At 52.7% G+C, this 19,572-nt stretch overlaps 1 protein-coding gene across 2 annotated transcripts in view; it reads left to right on the forward strand.

Moving 5' to 3' along the window:
* The first annotated feature begins 5,630 nt into the window (after positions 1 to 5,630).
* The window catches only part of CLMN (calmin), a 117,119-nt gene continuing 103,177 nt past the window's right edge, over positions 5,631 to 19,572 (forward strand). Inside the window, exon 1 of one of the 2 annotated variants that reach the window (XM_059059312.2) lies at positions 5,631 to 5,775. In XM_059059312.2, coding sequence (XP_058915295.1) covers positions 5,694 to 5,775 — 82 coding nt within the window. In that variant the 5' untranslated portion in view covers positions 5,631 to 5,693. The remainder of the gene's footprint in view (positions 5,776 to 19,572) is intronic. The other variant, XM_067027825.1, reaches the window with a different exon arrangement.

The raw sequence follows: 19,572 nt of genomic DNA on the forward strand, positions 1-19,572 counted from the left end.
AATTTGTTGAAACTGATTTGCCTGTGCAGGGGCTGTCGGCTCCAGAGGAGCTGGTCCAGGGATTTTTATTTGCACTAAGTTTTGGCTTTTAAACCACCCTTCCTGGAATTATTGTCGACGAAGTTTTCTTTTGTTTCCAAAATGTTAAATTCTATATATTTCCCCAAGGCTGTTGCAAGCCCCTTATATAGGGTGTTTATGCTCCCTCACAGCATCCTGTCTCTCCTCTCCCCACATCTTCACATGGCCAACATCTCACACTTTGTGGGGAAAAAAGTTTTTATCATTTGCTTTACTGCAAAATGTGCACTCCTTAAATAGTGTTCTAATGCTTGCAAAAAAAAAAAAAAAAAAAGAAAGAAATTAGCAGAGCTGTCTCCAGGGAAGCATCCTTTGACTATTCAAACCTGGAAGAAATGAAGGGTTTTATTTGTGGAAATTGGGACATCCGGTGCTGTATACTTAGGGAAGCAAGATTTTTTTTTAAACCAGCCATCAACACCTCCACACACCAAAAAGTAATAAAATCCCAGAGAATACATTAATATTTTACATTGTGGATAATCTCCCAAATTCAGGGGCAGTTTTTCTTCTGAGTACAGTTCATTTTATGCCATAGAAATTATCTGAATCTTACTAAAGCATCTTTTCTCTCTGTCTTTGATCTCACAGCAATTTTGCCAGGTAGCAACTCTGGGCCCCATTTTACAGATAAAACCCCTAAAGGCCCAGAGAGGTTAAAAACTTGCCCAAGGCCCCACAGCATGAGCCTCTACTGTCTGCCCACTGTCCACTACACCACACGTCCTCCCTCCTTTTGCTTGGACCCAAATTCCTTCTGTTTCTCCGCATCTCTCTCTGCTACCAGCCTTGGCATCATTTCCCACAGTATTCCTGGAAGTGGGTAGCAATCAATGGGGAAATTTTAGCAGGAAAAAAACGAGCAGACAGACAGACACTTGGCATTCCTAAGGCGTAGAAGAGACCCTGACTCTTGAGGAGCCCAGGGCTCAGAGGGATTTTAGAGTTACAGTTCGGTGAAGTTAAATACAATGTATTTATTCATATATGCAACTAAGTTTTATTGAGCACCTACTATGTGCCCAGCATGGTACTGGGCTCTGGTAAGACAGTGATGAATTAGGCAGCCCTGTTTGCACAGCATTCTTGAGAAATTTGCAGTAAAGTGGGCTTAAGAGACATGCAAAAGTACAAGAACAGGTGCCACAAAATCCCTTAGCCAGCCACCAGGTACTGTCAGTTCCACTCTCTGAATATCCTGAGATTCCATCTCCGCAGCAGCTGCTCTGGCGTGGTCTACCACCGTCTGGTACCTGTGCCACTGAGACCAACAGGGTCTCCCGAGCTCTGATCCCTTCCCACACTGCAACTCAAGGGACCGCGTGACCCGTTTTCATCCTGCAAAGGCTCCTCTCTGCCCTTACAACAAAGTCCAAACTCCTGTGCTGGGACGTCTCCTCACAGGCAGATTCTCAGCCTTGTCCTCTGTTGGGTCCTCATGCAGGGCCAGGCCACAGGTGGGCATTCAACCAATGGTTGTTAAATGAATAAATGGGGTGGGGGGCGGGGGGGAGGATGGTCTTTACCTTACAATGCAGCCTCGTGACATCATAATGCAGACACCCTTCCCAGAAGATGATCTTGGTCTATTTGAAGGATGATTATCGGTTTATCCAGCTAGGATTCATCACAACCTCTTAACTGGACTTAATAGGAAACTCCGAACAGTTTCCCTATGCTGATGAGTGCTATGGCTTTAATGGAGCTATGATTTTTACAATGTTATATAAACATGACAAGGCATAGGTATCTGGGATTGATGTGAGTGGGCAGTGAGCGCTACAGGACAAAGTCTGGTTTTGCCTTACTCTGTGGTTTTGGACAGGTTACTAAGCAGTTTGAAGCCTCATCTCAAAATGATCCCTGCCTAGCTGGCTTAACAAGGTCACTGTGAGGACCGGATTCGCTCTGGTTGAGAAAGGACTGTCCAAACCCTAAAGGGCTGTGCACACAAACGGGGCCGTGACAGGGACCAGAGAAAAGAGCTTCCCACTATAGGATGCCCCTATCACACTCCTGCCCTGGAAGTGGTTGGGAGGGTCCACCAGGCTTATCTTTGTTGTCTGCCTTCTTGCCCAGCGGGGTTGTGGGTGTGGTGATGTAAACCATCTGTCCAGATGATCAGCGTGAAGTCAGCAGTCTCCCCTAGCAGAGACAGGAAGATCACTGCGCCAGATGTTGCAAAGTCCTTACGTGGGCAGGGAGGTTGGGTTTGATGATCTCTGAGGTTCAGACCAGGGATTCTCTGCAATTCTTTTCCTTTCCCTTGGCAGAAGTCGGTTTTAAACAATGACAAGGATTCTAGCAGAATTGGGCAATTTCTAGAAAATCCGTTTCTGGAAACTCCCAGGAAGCCAAGCCTTCAGGCAGAGTACTTTTCCGTCTCCAAAATAAACGTGCAAAAGAAAAATAGTACTGTTAATTCATGCAAGAGGGCAAATAACCGAATCACCCTTGGAAGTCACACGGCCCTCTCTCCCAGCCAGAACTCCAGACGCGGGAGGCTGCACAGGCCTGAGGAAGGAAGGGACATTTCACAGTGTGGTACTTGCCCGGTGCCCAGCAGCATGGGTTTTGCCCATTAGCGATATGCAAACACTTTTTGATCGCCTCCCCAGAAGTTTGCTTGGGCTCAGGACATGGGGTGGGGGGGTCAACTGTTCGTCGTTTGGTCCCGGCTTTCTGAGTTCAGGCCAATAATTAGTCATTTATTCATCCATTCACTCAATATTGAGACCTGTCTGTGTGCCAGGCACTGTGCTAAGTGCTCGACTAGAGAAATTAATGAGACACAGCTCTTGGTGTCAAGTGGTTCACAGTCAATGGCAGGGGGGGGTGCCCATCAAGTAAACATAATTATACAGGAGTAATCCAGGTAAAGGGCAAGGGCAGGGAGCAGGAAAGGGGAAGGGCATTTCAGAGGGAGAGGCATGAGGTGACCGGGTATGGCCATGACCTGCAGCACTTGATCGAAAAGTGTAAAACCAGGACTGATGGACAAGGAGGGAGCACAGAGACCAGTCGGGGAGGACCAGAGTCCAAAGACACTGGAGGGTAGAGGGGCGATATTGACACATTGGTTCAGTGACTATTCAAGTACCTGGTAGAGGCCAGCCGCCGGCCTCATGCTCAGGGCTGATTCAGGCTCCCACCCCACTTTAAAAACCACCTAAAATTCTTCCCATTTTGATGCAAAGAAAGAAGTTCTTTGGGCTGGTGATCTAACAGCCGGTACACGGTGGGTGCTCCATCAATGGTGACCCTGGCCCCTCCCTGCCAGGGAGTCGTTGCCACCTATGCAATGTTCCCCAAAGATGCAGCATTTCACTCACAGGAACAGACATCGCTGTATCATGAAAAATGGCCCATCCCTGCAGCTAACATCCACACCGCTTGTTTAAAGCCTTCTGTTCCCTGAGATCTTAATGTTCAAGGAAGGCTGATTCTCTTGGCTCTTTACTTGGAAAAGAAAATGACTTTCCACCCAACTTCAGCCCATAACAATTATGCAAAATAAATTGAACTGTAAAAACAGGAGATGGCTAGCAAAATTAGGTAAGGTTTAGCTTCTAGTACCCTACTCTGCAGACACAGAAGCAGACCCTGCCCCCTGGAGTGTGAAATGACCATGCACTTTTAAATCAAATCAGGGAGAAGGCAGCACAGGCCTCAGCCTGGAGGCCTCCGCTGTGCTCCCAGACCCGCAGATGAGGTGAGCTGGGGCAAGGCGGGGAACTCCTGGAAAGGGCCTCCAGAGGTTAAAAGAGAACTTATTGGTTTTCTGTCTGATTGTAAAAATGTGTGCTCGTGGTGGGAAACTTGGCAAATGGAGAACAAAGAGAAGGAAAAAAGCAAGCTAGAGCTCCGCTCCCTGACAGTAGATTCCCGTTCGCCCTCTGGATAAACGCCCCCCCATGGGAGAGGCGGTGCACGCGGGCAGCCACGTCCCTGGCTGTGCCATGGGGAGGTCTCCACTGACCCCCTGCCCAAACTGCTGTAGCAGTGGTGGTTCCCTTCATCCTTCAGGCTCAGCTCCAAGGTCAGTCTTCAGAACTTCGCCGACCCCTCTCCCCATCCCAGTTACTTATCCCAAGAGGATTTTTTCCTTGAACTCACTTCTGTTTGCAGTTGTCTGGTTTCTTTGTTTGTTGGCAGTCCACTGTTCCCAGGAATTTGTCTGAGGTAAGATTTCTTCAATTTAGGGCCCTGCCTCAAAGGCACAGGGTCTGTCTACCAGCGGGGGTCCCTAGTTATTTGTTAATTAGGAAGTAGGCCATCTGGGTTTCTAGTATTTCAGTACCATGAATATGGCAATGATGAACACGGCCCATATATATAAATGCTCACAGAGCCCTGCCCATTTTTTCTCTCAGAATATCTCCTATATAAGCCATTCTCCTCTTCTCTCTCTTTCTGTGTGTGTGTGTCGGTACTTGTTTTCTGGAAAGGGTCAGAGTACTGAGCTGGGGGCTGGGACCTCAAGTCCCTAGTTCATTCTTCAGCCTTCAGCAAATTCCAGGACTCCAAAGCCTCCTTTTTTTCTGTGTTTTAAAAACCAATAAAGAACTATGCCTAAGGTATGAGTTGTGAGCACCAAATAAGATAAGATCCTGGAACTCTCAAGACTCAAAAGAAACAGTGAAGAAACACACACACACACACACACACCCCACCGGAAAGGCCCATACTCATTTTTCACTTTCAGTAAAGCCCCAGAGAGGGTGACTTGGAGATTCAGGGGCCCTGGACTCGATGGGGTACCCTAGCTCCTGGGGTGTCGGCTGCTTCTCCCTCCTCCCCAGAATCTGGGGTCATCTCTGGACTGGATCCCCGGGGAAATGGTTCCCCATATCCAGACCCAGGAAAGAAGTCTTTCTCTCCAAAGTCCCCCATCTGGAGACAAACGAGCGAATCCCCCCAACATCTTCTCCACACTCGTTGGCCCCCTACCCAGTCCCTCCCGATGACGGTAGGTGTCCTGGGGGCGAATGGGCACGGCTTAGGGGGCCCCCCTCCTCAGGGGGCTGCCTCCCCCAATTTTGCGGGGAAGGAGGACCTGGGGTAGAAGAGTGTGGGTGTCAGGTTCCTATCTGAGACCGGGCTGGGGTGGGGGGAGGCGCTGGGAGTAAGTGTGAGAGGGGGCGGGCCCCCCTGGGTAACGGGACCCGCGGGCTCACCCCGTGTTGCGTCACCCGGCCCACCGCCCCCTGAGACATCACAATCTGAGCGCCGGGACCCCGCGCCTCATTACCAACCCGTCTGCAACCAAACAATCCAAGCAACACAAACACCCCGGAAAAAAAAAAAAAAAGAAACCAGCCGGAGTCCAGCCTCCCTCCCAGCCCCTCCCCCTCGCCCCCCGGGGCCCCCGCCCCCGGATGGGGGAGTGAGCGCGAGCCAGGCGCCCCGCGCCCGTCCGCTGCCCGCCGCCCGCCCGCGGCGGGGGCGGCTCGACCGCGCGCCAGCCCCGCCCGCGCCCCGCCCGCGCCCGCGCTCCTCCGGCTCCGCGGCGCCCTCGCCGGGTGCGTGCCGCTTGCACGCCCGCCCGCCCGGCTCTCCGCGCCCGCCGCCCGCGCCCGGCCCCGGCGCCCCGGCCCTGCTGCCCGCGCTTCATGGCTGCGCACGAATGGGACTGGTTCCAGCGCGAGGAGCTCATCGGACAAATCAGCGACATCCGAGTCCAGAACCTGCAAGGTAACGCGCCCAGCCTCCCCGGAGAGGGGCGCGGAACGGGGGAGCCCGGGAGCCCCGGGAGCGGCTCCCCCCACCCCCACCGAGGAAGCTCCGACCCGCGCCGCCCCCTGCCCCTTCCTGACCGGGTCCTGTCACTTACGGAGGGGAAGGGGGTCGAGACACCCTCCCCCAAACCCCAGCATTGCCTCCCCGGCCAAAATGAACAGTGGCCCAGGGGGTGGGGAGGCACACGTGTGTGTGTGTGTGTGTGTGTGTGTGTGTGTGTGTCGGGGAGGGGGAGCATCCCATTTGCTTGCGGGGGGCGGGGGCGTCAAGATTCCCCCTCCAGCTGCAGCTGCAAGTTTGGCGAAGTTTGTACTTGGGCCCTTGGGGGCGGCGGCCCAGGTCAGGGAGGGGAGGAGAAAGTGAGATTGCGTGTGTGCGTGCGTGCGTGCGTGTGTGTGTGTGTGTGTGTGTGTGTGTGTGTCTGAGTTCGCACAGTTCCTAAGACCTCCGGGGCTAGGGGAACTGAATGGGGCGCGGCGCCTCGGGGTGGACGGGGGAGAAGGAGGTCACAGGCGCGGGTCGGTGGGGTCAGGCGGCCTCTTTGCTCGGGGAGCTGCCCCTCCCCTGGCCCGGGGGTCACCCGGGCGGGGGTGGGAGGGTGGGGTAAGGGCTAGAGGCCGGCCCGCCGGCGCGCGACGCTGGGACCTGCGTCTGCCTTGGGACAAGGTGAAAGAGACGCTTGGGAGCCGGCAGGTCTGACAAGGGCTGGTGGGGGGGGGGGGTGTCTCCCGCCACAGACTAAATGAATTTGTCTCCCAGAGGAGTTTGTTCATTGTGGAAACTTAGCACAGACATATTTAAAGGAAAAAATTCACCAACAATCACCCCATAACCCATGCACCACCCCCCCCCACACACACACGAAGAAAGCCTCTTTTCATGGAGGTGTACTTCCAGCCTCTTTCTTTTCATATGTGGACTTTGCAGAACTGGACAGAGTTCCACCTTCCGCCTCTCTTCACGCACAGACCTGGACAGGGAAGTTTAGCCGCTTCTTCTGCGGGCTTGGGTTTCTAGAGATTGCAAGGTCAGGGGGCAGCTCAGAGAGAGCTGGGAGGCCTGGACAGAGAGGGGGTGGGGCCGTGGGTCCCCCCTCTCATCCCAAGCAGGTGCCCTGCCTTTACTGCTGGAGGGCAGAGAGCCCCAGTGGTCAGGATACAGTCTTGGGGGGTGACTAGGCAGTCAAGTTTAAACATTACACCTGATAAAATGTTTCCTGGGAGCCCACATGGCCTGCTCCACCCCTAGGTTGGGCAAGGACAGTGCAGGCAGAGGTGACCTGCAGTGGGGAGGAGGGGAGCCTAGTGCACTGGACATTGGAAACTTGAGTTTGCTCAGGGCTCCCCTGAATTTTTTCTGCTGTGATTTGTGTAAAGTAAGGAGGATTAAGCTGGAGGTGCTGAAAATGATCTTTTTCGCTAAGCCTCACGTCTGGGTCCTGTTGCCTGAGAACTGACATCCTATTTTGGGGGTCGGTGTTAGTATCTTTTGCTGAGATGGCATCTGGTTTGGGCTGTCAGGTTGTGTGTGTGTGTGTGTGTGTGTGTGTGTGTGTGTGTGTGTGTGTCTTAGGCAATCAGTGGATGTTTATTAAGCACATACGAACCAATTCTTGGTGCAACAACTTCCTGCACTCCTCAACTCTCAGGAAAAAGGAGATTGACTTTTGTGAAGGGATGTTCAACAATATGAGCAGATGGTTACACCTGGAACAGTGAGAGAAGGCTTCACTCAATGGGGACAATTTGAAATGGGTCTTGAGGGTTGGGTAGGAGTTCACTGAGTGGGCTCCTCTCTCTCAGCTCCCAGTGAACTGTCCTCACTTTTAGGCAATTGCCAATTGCAATCTGAGCATCAATGGGCTTTGCCGTTTAAAAAAATAAACGTTTAACTTTATGTATATTAATGATTATGTACATGTATATAAAATATGCATTAATCTCAAGTATAAGCCCAACACATTTTTATGTATGGATACACCTGTGTAACCACTGCCTAGATCAAGATGTAGAAGTTTTCTAGCACCCCGGATGGATGCTTTGTCTCCCTTCCCACTCCCCCACTCCAACAAAGCAGCTACTATTTTTATCTTTGTTGCTGTAGTTTTGCCTCTAGAACTTCTTATAAGATTGAATAGCACAGTATAGATACTCTTTTGAAATGGCCTTTTTTTTCTCCACATTATGTTGGTGCAATTCATCCACTTTCTTGTTTGTATCAGTAATTCCTTTTTTAAGAGAGTTTTCATAAAACTACTGAGGCAGTTTTACATATTGTAAAGTTCAACCTGCTTTAAGTCTATAATTCAATGATTTTTAGTAACTCTGCAGAGTTGTGCAAACATCCCAACAGTGCAGATGGGGAACCCTTTCATTACTTGCTAACGGCCCCTAGTCCCCAGCATTTGTGTCAGTCTCGCTCCCAGCCCTAAACCCAAGCTGTCCATAGTTCCTTGTTTTCGCCGAGGACTCTTCCATCATATGGATGTACCAGTTTGTTGGTCTGTTCTTCGGCGAGGGGCTTTCCTCAGTGGATGGAGCTGTCCGTCCTGGCGGGCGCTGTGGACTTGCTGCCCTGCGTCTCTGAGGAGAGGCTAGGAGAGGCGGTGGGCCAGGGATCTGTCTTGTCTCTCCATCTTTCCCTTGGCATCCCCGTCTCGTAAGGATGCTAAACAACCAGTTTCTCGCCTTGTCTCTGTGGTGCTCAGGAAGCCCAGCCAAAGGGCTGGGTCCAGAAGGCGGCCCTTGCCGTGCTCAGAACGTCTGCCCAAACCAGCTGGTGGGTGTTGGCCGGCCCTGCACGTGTCTGGGCGACACGTGGGCCATGGGCGGGGGCCTTGTTCACCTGAACTCGGCATGGGTGGTAGTCAGGAGTCCAGGCAGAAGGGTAGTTTTTCAAATTCTGTGCTTCTTTCGCGAACACAGGTAGAAGCAGTTGTCGTGGTGACGGGACGCTGGGTACGGGGACATTTCACAAATCTGCCATCATAGGGACTGAGGTGGGTCCCTAGCCTCCACCAGGCTTTTGTCTATGGCCCTGTGGAATTGTGGAATCCATGCAAATATGACTGTGATGTCACCAGACCATCCCCCAGGTCGGGGGGAGCAGGGCAGAAAGCGTGGCCTCTCCCAGGAGGGCTGTGGCAACTCACTGCACCTGGGCACATGAAGTCCTCTTGATGCGCTCACTTCTATGGCTCATAAAAGTGTCTATAAATGAAGGACTCCCTGGCAGGGAGCATGGATGTCCATCTGGGCAAAGCTGCCTGTGCCACCCTCACAGGGTCCTTCGCAAGGAAACGGGGGCGGCCCAGCTGTTGACCTTTTCAGAAGGGAGAACGTGGAATTGCAGGAGGTGGGCAGCCGCCACCCGGTAGCCCCCACTTCCTTGGAGCCTCATGGGGTAGAGCTGAGGTTGGAGGCGGCACTTCAGGTCTGTGCCTCAGTTCTCAGCCGGGCTGTGGGCAGCAGGGCCTCCGGTGCCTTTCCGATGACGAGGCTGCATGGCTGCCCCCTCTCCCTCTTTGGCTTGGCCTGAGGGTCCAGCTGAATATGCTCCACCAGTTCTGGGGTCCCCTGACTCTTGGTCCAAAGGCAGGTGTCAGGTCAGTGTTTGGAAGATGCTCCCGTTTCTGTAGGGAGGAGCCACCACCACCCCCAAGATTCACAGTCCTTTCCTGCTGAGTTTAGCAGACATGTGCCAAGCATCTAGCATCGTGCAGACACCGGGGAATGCAGAGTTGGTTCTTGTCCCTGCCTCGAAGGAGCATGAAGCCATCATGGCACCCGGCCAGACCGGGGTTGGAATTTTCTTCTTCTGGCAACACAGACGTCCATTCAGTTCAGGACCGTCTCCTGTTGCTCTGGTGCCTGTTGGGTCTGATGCTGTGAACTTTGACATCATTGTTCCAGAGCGACTTGGCCAGAGTTGGAGGTGGACGGAGTTAGATTAGGCTGGGCGGACATAAGGGTTTCCCTCTGCATCTCTGGGGCAGCCAGCTAGGTAGGGGTGTCCAGCGCTGCCAGCTGAGCCCCGCCGGCTGGAGCTCCCTGAACAGCAGCCCTCCCGCTCTGCCTCAGTGTCTCCCTCAGTCAGAATTTCTTGGGAAGCAGTACCACCCAGGGTTCGCAAACAGAAGCTGTGACTCAGGGCACTTGGAACTGACTGCCAACAGGTAGTAACAGTTAACCCGACTGCCAGCAGCCTGCGGGCCGGGCACGGCGCAAACCGCTGTGCTTATGCTTCTGCGAGCCTTTGAGGCCGTTTCACAAGTGGAGAGGTAGAATCGCTTGCCCAGGGTCATGGGCTTGTAAGTGGAGCTGGGCTTTGAACCTGGGTCAGACTAAGCCGCGTTTCCCATCGCACTGGCTCTGTAAATCTTGGGCAAAGGCTGCAAGGAGCTGGTAGCCCCAGGGTTGGGAGCCGGGAGGGCCTCTCAGAGTGGGGGCATTGGAACCAGACCTTGAGGGCAGAGCAGAAACTTGACCGCGTGAGTTCTGTGCCGCACAGCCCGCTAGGCAGGAAAGCAGCTGGAATCTCCTGAAGGCAGTTTCGGCGGCAGCTCTGCGCCTGCGTGCCCAAGATGGGCCCTTGCCTGTTACCCACTTCCTCCTTCCCTTCCATCGGCCCGGGCCCGGCCCAGGCCCTCCTCACGCCTGCCCAGTCTCCGCAATGACCTCTTTATGGCTCCGGGCCTTGTGTCACCTCCTTCAAGCACCCACCACCCAGCCACCAACACATGTCCCTGCTAATGCCTTCAGCGGGTCTCCACGGCCAACCTGTGGGCCCAGGGCAGCTCCTATCCACCCCAGGACTAATAGCATCATTGTCCACAAATGCCGGGATGTAAGAGAGGTCAGGCTGCACTCACTGGTTTACTGGGTCAAGTCCAAGCCCCTTTGCCTGACGGGTGAGGCCCTCTGGGGTCTGGTTCGAGATGCCACACCAGCCTCCCCTCCCACTCCCCGCACCCAGTACCCTCCCCTCCCAGTCCTTAGGTTCTTATCTCCAAACCTCTAGACCTCCTGTGTAGACAGCCATGGGATTAGGGATGTCACCTGGTCAAAGTTACCCAGAACCCACAGGGGCCAAGGAGCCGAGAGTGGATCTTTCCTGCTTCTGTCTCCTTCAGCTCTTGGAGGGCACAGCAAGCTGCTGGCGGTTTCTGTATAAAAACCAAAGAAAATCAAATTCAGAGGTTTCACCGTCCTCCAAGAACTTGCTGCCCATTAGGGCCCAGCCCCGGGGCTGTGTGCTTGGTTCTAAAGGATGAGTCATCATGTAGAATTGCTTTCAGCCCCCCAGCTGGAGTCAAGTCACTGGCTTTGAGTTAACTCTGGATTTTGCCCACAAAAGGCTGTGTTCCTGCGCCGGCTGCATCCCTCCCTCCGGGTGTGGATTCTTCTCGAGCAGCCTTTCCAGGTGGAGCATTTGAGCAGCCGGGGAAGACACAGTCAGGACAGGGCAGCTGAAGGCCTGGGTCTGGGTCCTGGCTTTGCTGCTAACTTGCTGTGGGATCCTGGGAAATCTCTTCCCCTCCCTGTGCCTCAGTTTTCACATCTGCAAAAGGAGAGGGTTGGACTCTCAGGGGCTCACATGGCCCACCCCCCCAAAGGGGGTGTAAGGAGGGTGGGACCTGGACAGAGACGCCCGCATAAAGCCGTCGTCATCCCAGGCCCTGGAACACGTGGGTGCGTGGCCATCGTGCAGCACTGGGCACCGCTGAGCACAGCTGGCTGCGTTCCTGAATTCTTTTCACTGCCAGGTGCCGGAGACTCACTCCCGCTAAGGGTTCCGTGTAGAAAAGGTCGCAGTTCATGAGCTCTGTTGTAAAAGTACATGTGGGTAAATGATGTACCTTCTTGGTTTATTCTTGGCTGATTCATTATGGTTTCTATGAAGAGCCCAGGAAAGGCCTGGGACACCTACTCTGAACTAGCTGGGCAGAGTTGCAGGTGCCCTCGGGGAGGTTTAGGGACCTGCCCACGGTCCTGGCAAACTGGGCGGAGGGGGGGCACGTCCCACACGTGCACGTTTGTACTGAGGAACGTTCGAGACTAGGTAAAACGGAAGCCCGTCACCGAAAGGGTTTGTCAGCCGTGAGAGGGACGCCCTCCATCTAGAGGGCAGACCTCGGAAGAGGTTTCTCCCTGAATCCCTTGTTAGTGGCCACGGTCGTGGCTGACTTTGACTCCATCACAGCAGCCCCGCGGGGTGAGGTGAGGCTTCTGAGCGGATCCAGTGCTCTGGGGAAACAGCCCTTTGCCCAAGAGACCCAGGTTACATTAACCGCCCTCCCGGACCCGGGGAACACTCTGGCATTTAAGTTTTTTGCCTGGAACAGCTGAGGCGCTGGCAGAGTCCTGCCCACAAGCCAGAGGTCACGACTGCTCCGCTTCAGAGGGGAAGAGAGAAAAAGAAAGTAATTCTCTTTTTAGTGGTTGAACCATTAAAAGTAAACTCCCGGTTCCCATAGAAACCTTTTCTTATTTCCCCCACCCCCTCCCTGCACCTCTTATTTTTTAAAACAGTGGTGGATTGTGTCAGCCACAGAAGGAATTAGAGGCAGCATCAAAAATCACAAGTGTGGCTTTGAAGAGTCTCACAGTTTTTTTTTTTTCCCTCACTGGTCTGTGTGCTTTGCTTTCATTAATTTTTTTTTTCCTATCAGAGCAGGGATCGGTGAACTACGGTCTGAAGGCTAGGTCCAGCCGGCTACCTGTTTTGGGGAATAAAGTTTTATTGGAACACAGCCATGCCCATTTGATTGCGTATTATCCAGGGCTGCTTTTGCACCTACAATGGCAATTGAGGAGTTGTGACAGAGGAGATCCACAAAACCAAAAATATTTACTCTCTGGCCCATTTGGGACGTGGGAATCCAGAGAGCTTCCTGGGGGGTGGCAGGGACCTTGTATTCTAGACCCGGACTCGGGGCACATGACAAGTAGGAGACGTTTGTGAATGGCTGCTGCATGTGTAACAGCCCAGCCTTCTCTGCACAGGGCTTGTTGCATGCCTGGAGTGGGTCCTGCACCCGCTTTAGAAATGGACTTCCCCACTGGAGGCCTGGCCATTTGTTCAAATAATAGTTATTGAGTCCTCCCGGAAATGCTGGGAGCTGAGATGGAGGGATGGATGGGACACTCTGGGAGCCCCTAGTACACAGAGGACACGGGCATCGTGAGGCTGAGATGAGCATTCTAGGACTGAGGATGCCAAGGTGTGTGCTGCCAGGAGTATGGCGGGAGGGGAGGCGTGATCCAGCCTTAGGGGTGGTGGCCTGGAAAAATCTGCAATCCCAGAGGCAGGCAGTGTGGAACCAGGGGGTAGGGGAGTACGGTAGGGGTTTGGCAGGGGCCTCTCTGGTGGGATTGCAGCCAGGGTTGGGGGGGCCAGTGCAGGGGGCTGGGTCCCAGAGGACCCATGCAGCTGCGTTCCCCTTGACCTTCCTGAGCACCGGTGTCCACTGCTTCTTGGAGGTGACGGGCCAGAGCCCCGAGGACCAGGAAAAGCCAGGGAGGATTTGGGGAATTTTGCAGAATCCCTGGAGTCATTCTGGTGTCCAGCAGCTCCTGCAGAACTGGGGGGTCTAACCGGAAGACACTGCGGATCCGATGATGTCATGCCCCACTCCTGCTTCCCCCTCCTGGGGGGCCCTCCAAGTAGGCAGGAGCCTTTGCAATATTTATATGCCTTTTAAACTATTTTTAATCTTCTACGGTATGACATACTTAAAAAGCAGCAGCGTTCTGTGGCCTTCTCGCTGCGAACTGGGGCGAGGTGGGGAGAGGGCACAGAGATGGCTCGACAGTTTGGTGGTGAAGTAAGTTAGCCCTCGGATGGGCTCCTCCACCGGCCCCTCCCTCACCTCCCGCATCCTCAAGCGTCTCTCTCATCTACGCCTTTCCTTTCTCGCCTGCTTTTGCGAACATTCTCCTTGTCAGTTGCTAGGACCACCGTTTTCCTGCTTTCAGCTTCCCGGGTCCCACTTCAGCCCCGAGATCCGGAAGTCTTTCCCTCGCCAAGTCCGTCCTCTACCAAGACTCCTCTTTGCCCTCAGGCAGAAACCCTGCTGTGTGTTCTGGGCACCCTCACTTCTGTCCTTTCTGGAATCCACCAGCTGCACCCGGAAATCATCCTGTTTATCCCACCAACCACTCCTTTCTCGTCCCTGTACCTTTGTCTGCGTGGCTCCTTCTGCAGAGAATGACCGTAGCCGCACCTATATACGGCAGCCTCCCCATACCCCGCCTCGGGGGAATTCACAGACATCTCCCCTGGACTTCCTGCCGCCCAGCCCTGAGTAGGTCCCTAGATGAGTGCATGCATTTTTGCTGCGCCAGCCCCCAACACGGAGTAGGTCGCCAGAACTGTTTGCCAAAGTACTGTCGGCTGAACTATGGTCCACATCCCAATCCCCAGAACCTGGGAATGTGTTACCTTCCTAGGTAAGAGGGACTTTGCAGATGTGATTAAGTACAGGATCTTGAGATGATCCCAGGTTATCCAGGTGGCTCCCATTAATCACAAGCATCCTTATAAGAGGGAGGCAAGAGGTCAGAGAGGAGATATGTTGATGGAAGCGGAGGTCATAGCGATGCCATTGCTGGAGGAGCCATGAGCCGCGGAGTGCAGGCAGCCTCGAGGAGCTGGAAGAGAGAAGGAAACTGTGTCAGGAAACTGACACATGAATGAATTACAAGTGGCTTATCAAGCCTTCTCCTTTTTCCTGGAAGAGACACATCTGGGGGACATTTGCACACCTGGAATACCCTTTAGGTTCCGTGGGAGTGTGACAGACACCCAGGGTGGTGGCGCTGAGCTGAGTTTGAGCCAGGCGTGCAGAGACCTGGGCTCTGGTCACAGGGTTGGCGCTGCTTGGTTGTGGAACCTGGGAAGGCTGCCTGACCGAGGGCAGCAGGGCAGGACTTGAGCGGACAAGAGACGGAGCCTGCCTGGGCCTACGGAGACTCTCTGCCCAGAGGTCCAAATGCAGCAGTGCCGTGAGCCGAGATGCACACCGGGCTGTGAATAACCAGGGGACGATGTCATGCGCTGGCCCTGTGGCCTGTGTCCTGTGGCCCTGGCAGTGCGGATGGTGCAGCAGGAAGAGGGTGATGTCACCGCAGCCTCCAGGTACACACCCGGTCCTATGGACCCTCGGATTCAACATGCTCCGGCACCAAGAACATCTCTGTTCTAATCCTTGTGTTGTGTTAGAGTTGAGATACGTGAACTCTGGAAATGCTGAAAACCCCGAGTGAGTCACGTGTGGAACATTTCGGATAAACATTCTTCTGTTTCATGTGAAATAGCAAAGTCTGTTTGGAAAACAAGAGAGCGTCATTAGAGGATTGGCTTCTCTGCAGTTCCTGATTTTTTTCTCCATTACCTCAAGCATTAAACATACAATTAGGAGGAACTTAAATTCCCAGAGAGTAGAAGGAAAATCCTAATCATGCCTCACTGTTTAAGTGTGGTTGAATGACATCATACTGTACTCCTGTTACTTCATTTATTTTGCTGAACTTCCCCTCTCTGCTTAGTTGAAGGTCGCCCCATAACCTTCCTTGCTCTGGTTCCATCAGCCCCATGGTATTGTTTATGAAACCAATAGTGATCATTGATAATGACACTTCCATTCTTTCTCTTTCTACTTACGTTTATAAAACAAGGATGAATTGCAATCCAATGTTCCAGTAACTCCCCAAACATGCGGTACAATGAAGATGGCAGTGTAGCTCAAAGGCTCCCCTGTGCTGTAGCTTGGCCCCTTCCTTGTCAGGGTGATTTAGCCAAGATGCAACTTGAGGGTCTAAAGAGCATTTGGGGCATTGCTGTTGTAAAATGTGTAACACAGAGTACAGCTTCTGTAAAAATCAGTTAAGTCAGGGGTTGTCTTAACTGGTTACAGGGCACTGATGTCGTGATTATGGGGAGTCTGGGGGATGGGGGTTGACCCCATGCTGGACCCTGCGCCGCATCTTCCAAATAGCCCCTGTGGTGGGCACTGTTATCTGTCCCCCCAAAAACTAAGGCTGAGCAAGGGTGTCACGAATGCCAAGCTACTGAGCTAGTACGCGGTAGAACCAGGAATCAGAACCGAGTCTGGGAAGAGAGAGTAAGTCGCGGGGAGGGGATGTTAAGAGGGGAGGCTGATGGGATGTGGACGTGGGGGAGGGGCGAGACTCGATGAGCCCTGGCTCAAGGCCCCGCCGGCTGCGGACCGGGCACTTGGTTTGGGACCCAGGAAGGAAGCTGGGCCAGGCTGCAGGCCGTTTGGCAAGCGGTCAGCCAGCCTTGGGTGTTGCTGCTTATCAGAGAGGGCTCAGCGACTCTGCTGTCCGTAGTCACGTATGTACCACGCTCCTCACACCGTGGCAAAGTCAAGTCCAAACCCCTAACTGATGACTCCTGACTAGTGATTCCCAGGGGCGGATCTGAGAATTGCGGGCACAAGGATCCCCTTCTCAGAGGTGGAGAAGACGAAATCCTTGTGACCTTGAATTATGGCAGAAGTGACTGGAGGCGGCCGTGGGAAACCAGCCTGCCATCCTCCTCCTGGGCCGTACTGTGGCCATGGCAGATTATAAAGCACAGTCACCCCCATTACATCATTTTGATTCTCCTGGAACCCTCTGACGCTGGTGTCATAGCCCCAGTCTACAGATGCAGACACTGAGGCCCAGCGGAGCTCAACCACTTTGCCCTGACCCACAGCTAGTGAGCAGCAGTCTGAGGTTTCCTTCCACACTCCGCCGTCCGGGACTCACCCGGGACCTGCCTACCCACCAGCACTTGCTGAGGCTGGTCCGTGCAAGGTTATTCACTTTCCCTTCATGTACGTAAGGAACTGTGTGTGTGGAGCTCTCCCTTGGAGAACCAGGCTGACCTTTGAGCCTGCCTCTGATCTAAAACAAAACGAAACATGATATACCTTCCAAGTCACAGCTGTGGGCCTTGGACCTGGGTGGCAGTGCGTTGGCAGGCCTGGGTGATAGCCTGTTGAGTTCCCAGAAGTGTTGTGGGCAAGAGCTGAGTAGTGGTATGTGATGACTCACTTGTGGGGTGGTGAGGGGATGAGGTGCCATGATGCCACAGGACCAATGATGGGCTGGCAGAGGGGGAGGCCAGGAACCAGACAAGTGTTACCCTTGATGGATTGCGGCCGCCCAGGGTGGGCACTGCTGCACTTGGATTTGTTATGAGTGGTGGCTTGTTGACTGTTGGTTTGCCCTGGCAGACCAGAAGGCTCATTGGCTCAGTCCCTGGGGCCTGTCCTGTGTCCACCACTGTGTCCCAGGGCCTAGCTTCCTGTCCCAGGCTCAGTGTGTGCTCAGTTCGTATTGGTTGAATATATGAATGGAGACTCAAAAGGAAAGTGTAGATTCTGGGATCTGGCAGCACTGGGGTTTAAGTTTTAGCCTCTTTTTAGTGTTGCCTAGCTGTAGGTCGTCTGAGCCTGATAATATCTTTTTGGTGAAGAGGGGGATAAACCCAACTTCTCTTAGTTGTGAGAACATTCGGTGATGTCACATGTGTTCATCAATGTCAGTTTCCCGCTCCCTTGCCTTTCCCAAGTCGCATGAGACTATACTTCTCCAAGGTTTATATGAAAAACAGTGGTTCCCCCTCGTCACCCCTTTTCCCAGAGGCAATCGCTTGCAAACTAGTTTAGTGCAGCAGTCCGCAGCCTTTTTGGTACCAGGGACTGGTTTCACGGAAGACAAATGTTTCCACGGACCGGGGCGGGGGGTAGGTGGGGGGATATGGTTCGGGCGGAACTGGGAGCGATGGGGAGCGGCTGTAAATACAGATGAAGCTTCTCTCGCTCGCCCGCCGCTCACCTCCTGCTGGGCGGCCCGGTTCCTAACAGGCTGCAGACCAGCACCGGTCTGTGGCCCAGGGGTTGGGGACCCCTGTTTTAGCAGATGATTTTGGTATTCTCTTCCATGTCTGTAAATAAAATGCACGTATTCCTTTGTCTTGAGTTTTTGGTTCTAGGCTCCTATTTCCTACTATGGAAGGTAAGGATGTAGGTCTCCTTTTTACCTCTTTTAACCTCAACTCTTTCCCGTCCTCGCAACTTCCTGATATATTGTCATCATGATTTTAGTAAGATCAGTAATTGGGGTTTACACTGTTCCTACTAGATCAGTGAGATTCAGAGCTTCGTCTTGGAGTAAATTATGATCACCTCTCCTGCTGTACTTTCTGGTTTCCTTGGAGTTAAAAATTGTCGATTGTCGTTGGCATATGTGCTTGAATTCTTCCTCAAAGTCTCTGTTAGTGTTCTGGATAGCCCCTCACGTTGTTTGGATGTGTCAGGTAAATTCTCTCCATTTCCTCTTCCTGAGCACTTCAGCATCCTCTGACCTGTCTCCAGTCTGGACTCATTGTCCCCCACACCTGGGACCTGGCTCTTACCTGGGCCGTCTGTCACCATCACCTGTGGTTCCCTTCTCTCCTGGGGTCAGATCTGCCATTTCCTGTCTGCCTCGTATGGCTTCGTCCCTTGAATACAGGAGCACATCCTTCCTGAGAAGGTGTGCCTAGGGGGTGAATTTTCTGAGAACTTGCATGTGGAAAAATCAGCTTATTCTCCACTAATCCTTTTTTTAAAATATATTAATTTATTTATTGTTTTGGTTGCGCCGGGTCTTAGTTGCAGCTCTTGGGCTCCTTAGTTGTAGCTTCCAGGGTTGCTGTTGAGAAACGTGAAGCCATTTTTGACTCCTCTTTTTGTATAGAATCCTCTTTTTGTCCCCAGTGCCCTGAGACGTCAGGGTGACCAGCCTTGGTGCTGGCCTCTTTTCATCTGTCCTGCTGAGCTCTTCGTAGTGAGTCTCTTCCATCTGGAACTACGTCTTTCGGTTCTGGGAAATTTTCTTGGATTGTTCCATCATGGTTTCTACTCCTTGGTTTTCTCTAATCTTCTAGAACTCCTTGTATTTGGATATTGGTCCTCCCGGACTAATCCTCCAATTTTCTTATCTTTTTCTATTTTCCATCCCTTTTGCTTTTTTGCTCTACTTTCTGGGAGATTGCATCAACTTTATACTCCATATTTTAATCTACCACATTTTTAATTTGCAAGAGCTCTCTTCTTCTTTCTTTTTGAATTTTATTTTATTTTTTTAATACAGCAGGTTCTTCTTAGTTATCTACTTTATACATGTTAGTGTCTGCATGTCAATCCCAATCTCCCAGTTCATCCCACCACCCCCCTCCACCCCCCACGAAGAGCTCTTTCTTATTCTTAAGAGAAGTCCAGAATCTTCTCTTCCACACTGACAGTAGTAATGATGGCCAGTGGTGGCCGGGGTGATGCTTTGAAAGGCAGTGGTTGAGAGCACTGAGCCACGTGGCCTGGTTTGAATCTCGCCTCTGCCACTTCCTTGCTTTGTGACTTCGGCCAAGTTATTTAATCTCATTATTCTTCAAACACCTCGTCTTCAGAATGCGAATAATACTAATTTCTGCCTCAAGAGCTGCAATGATTACAGGAGGGACTACAGGGGGAGGGTTGAGAGCTGCCCATGAGCATTGGATGTGCTGAAATGTGTGTGTTCCTTTTGCCTCTCCCTCTGTTTACTGCATTTGTTTGGTCTGGAGCTTTCACATTAGAAACTTCTTTCTTTAGCTGGCTGACTCATTCACAGTCCTCGGTTGGCTACTCATATTTAAGAGTTGGGAACTAAAAAGTGTCCTGCAGGCTCTAGCACAGGGAGCAGGGCTCCTTGACTAGAG

Source organism: Kogia breviceps, chromosome 3 (genome assembly GCF_026419965.1).
Source record: "Kogia breviceps isolate mKogBre1 chromosome 3, mKogBre1 haplotype 1, whole genome shotgun sequence".
Taxonomy (NCBI): domain Eukaryota; kingdom Metazoa; phylum Chordata; class Mammalia; order Artiodactyla; family Physeteridae; genus Kogia; species Kogia breviceps.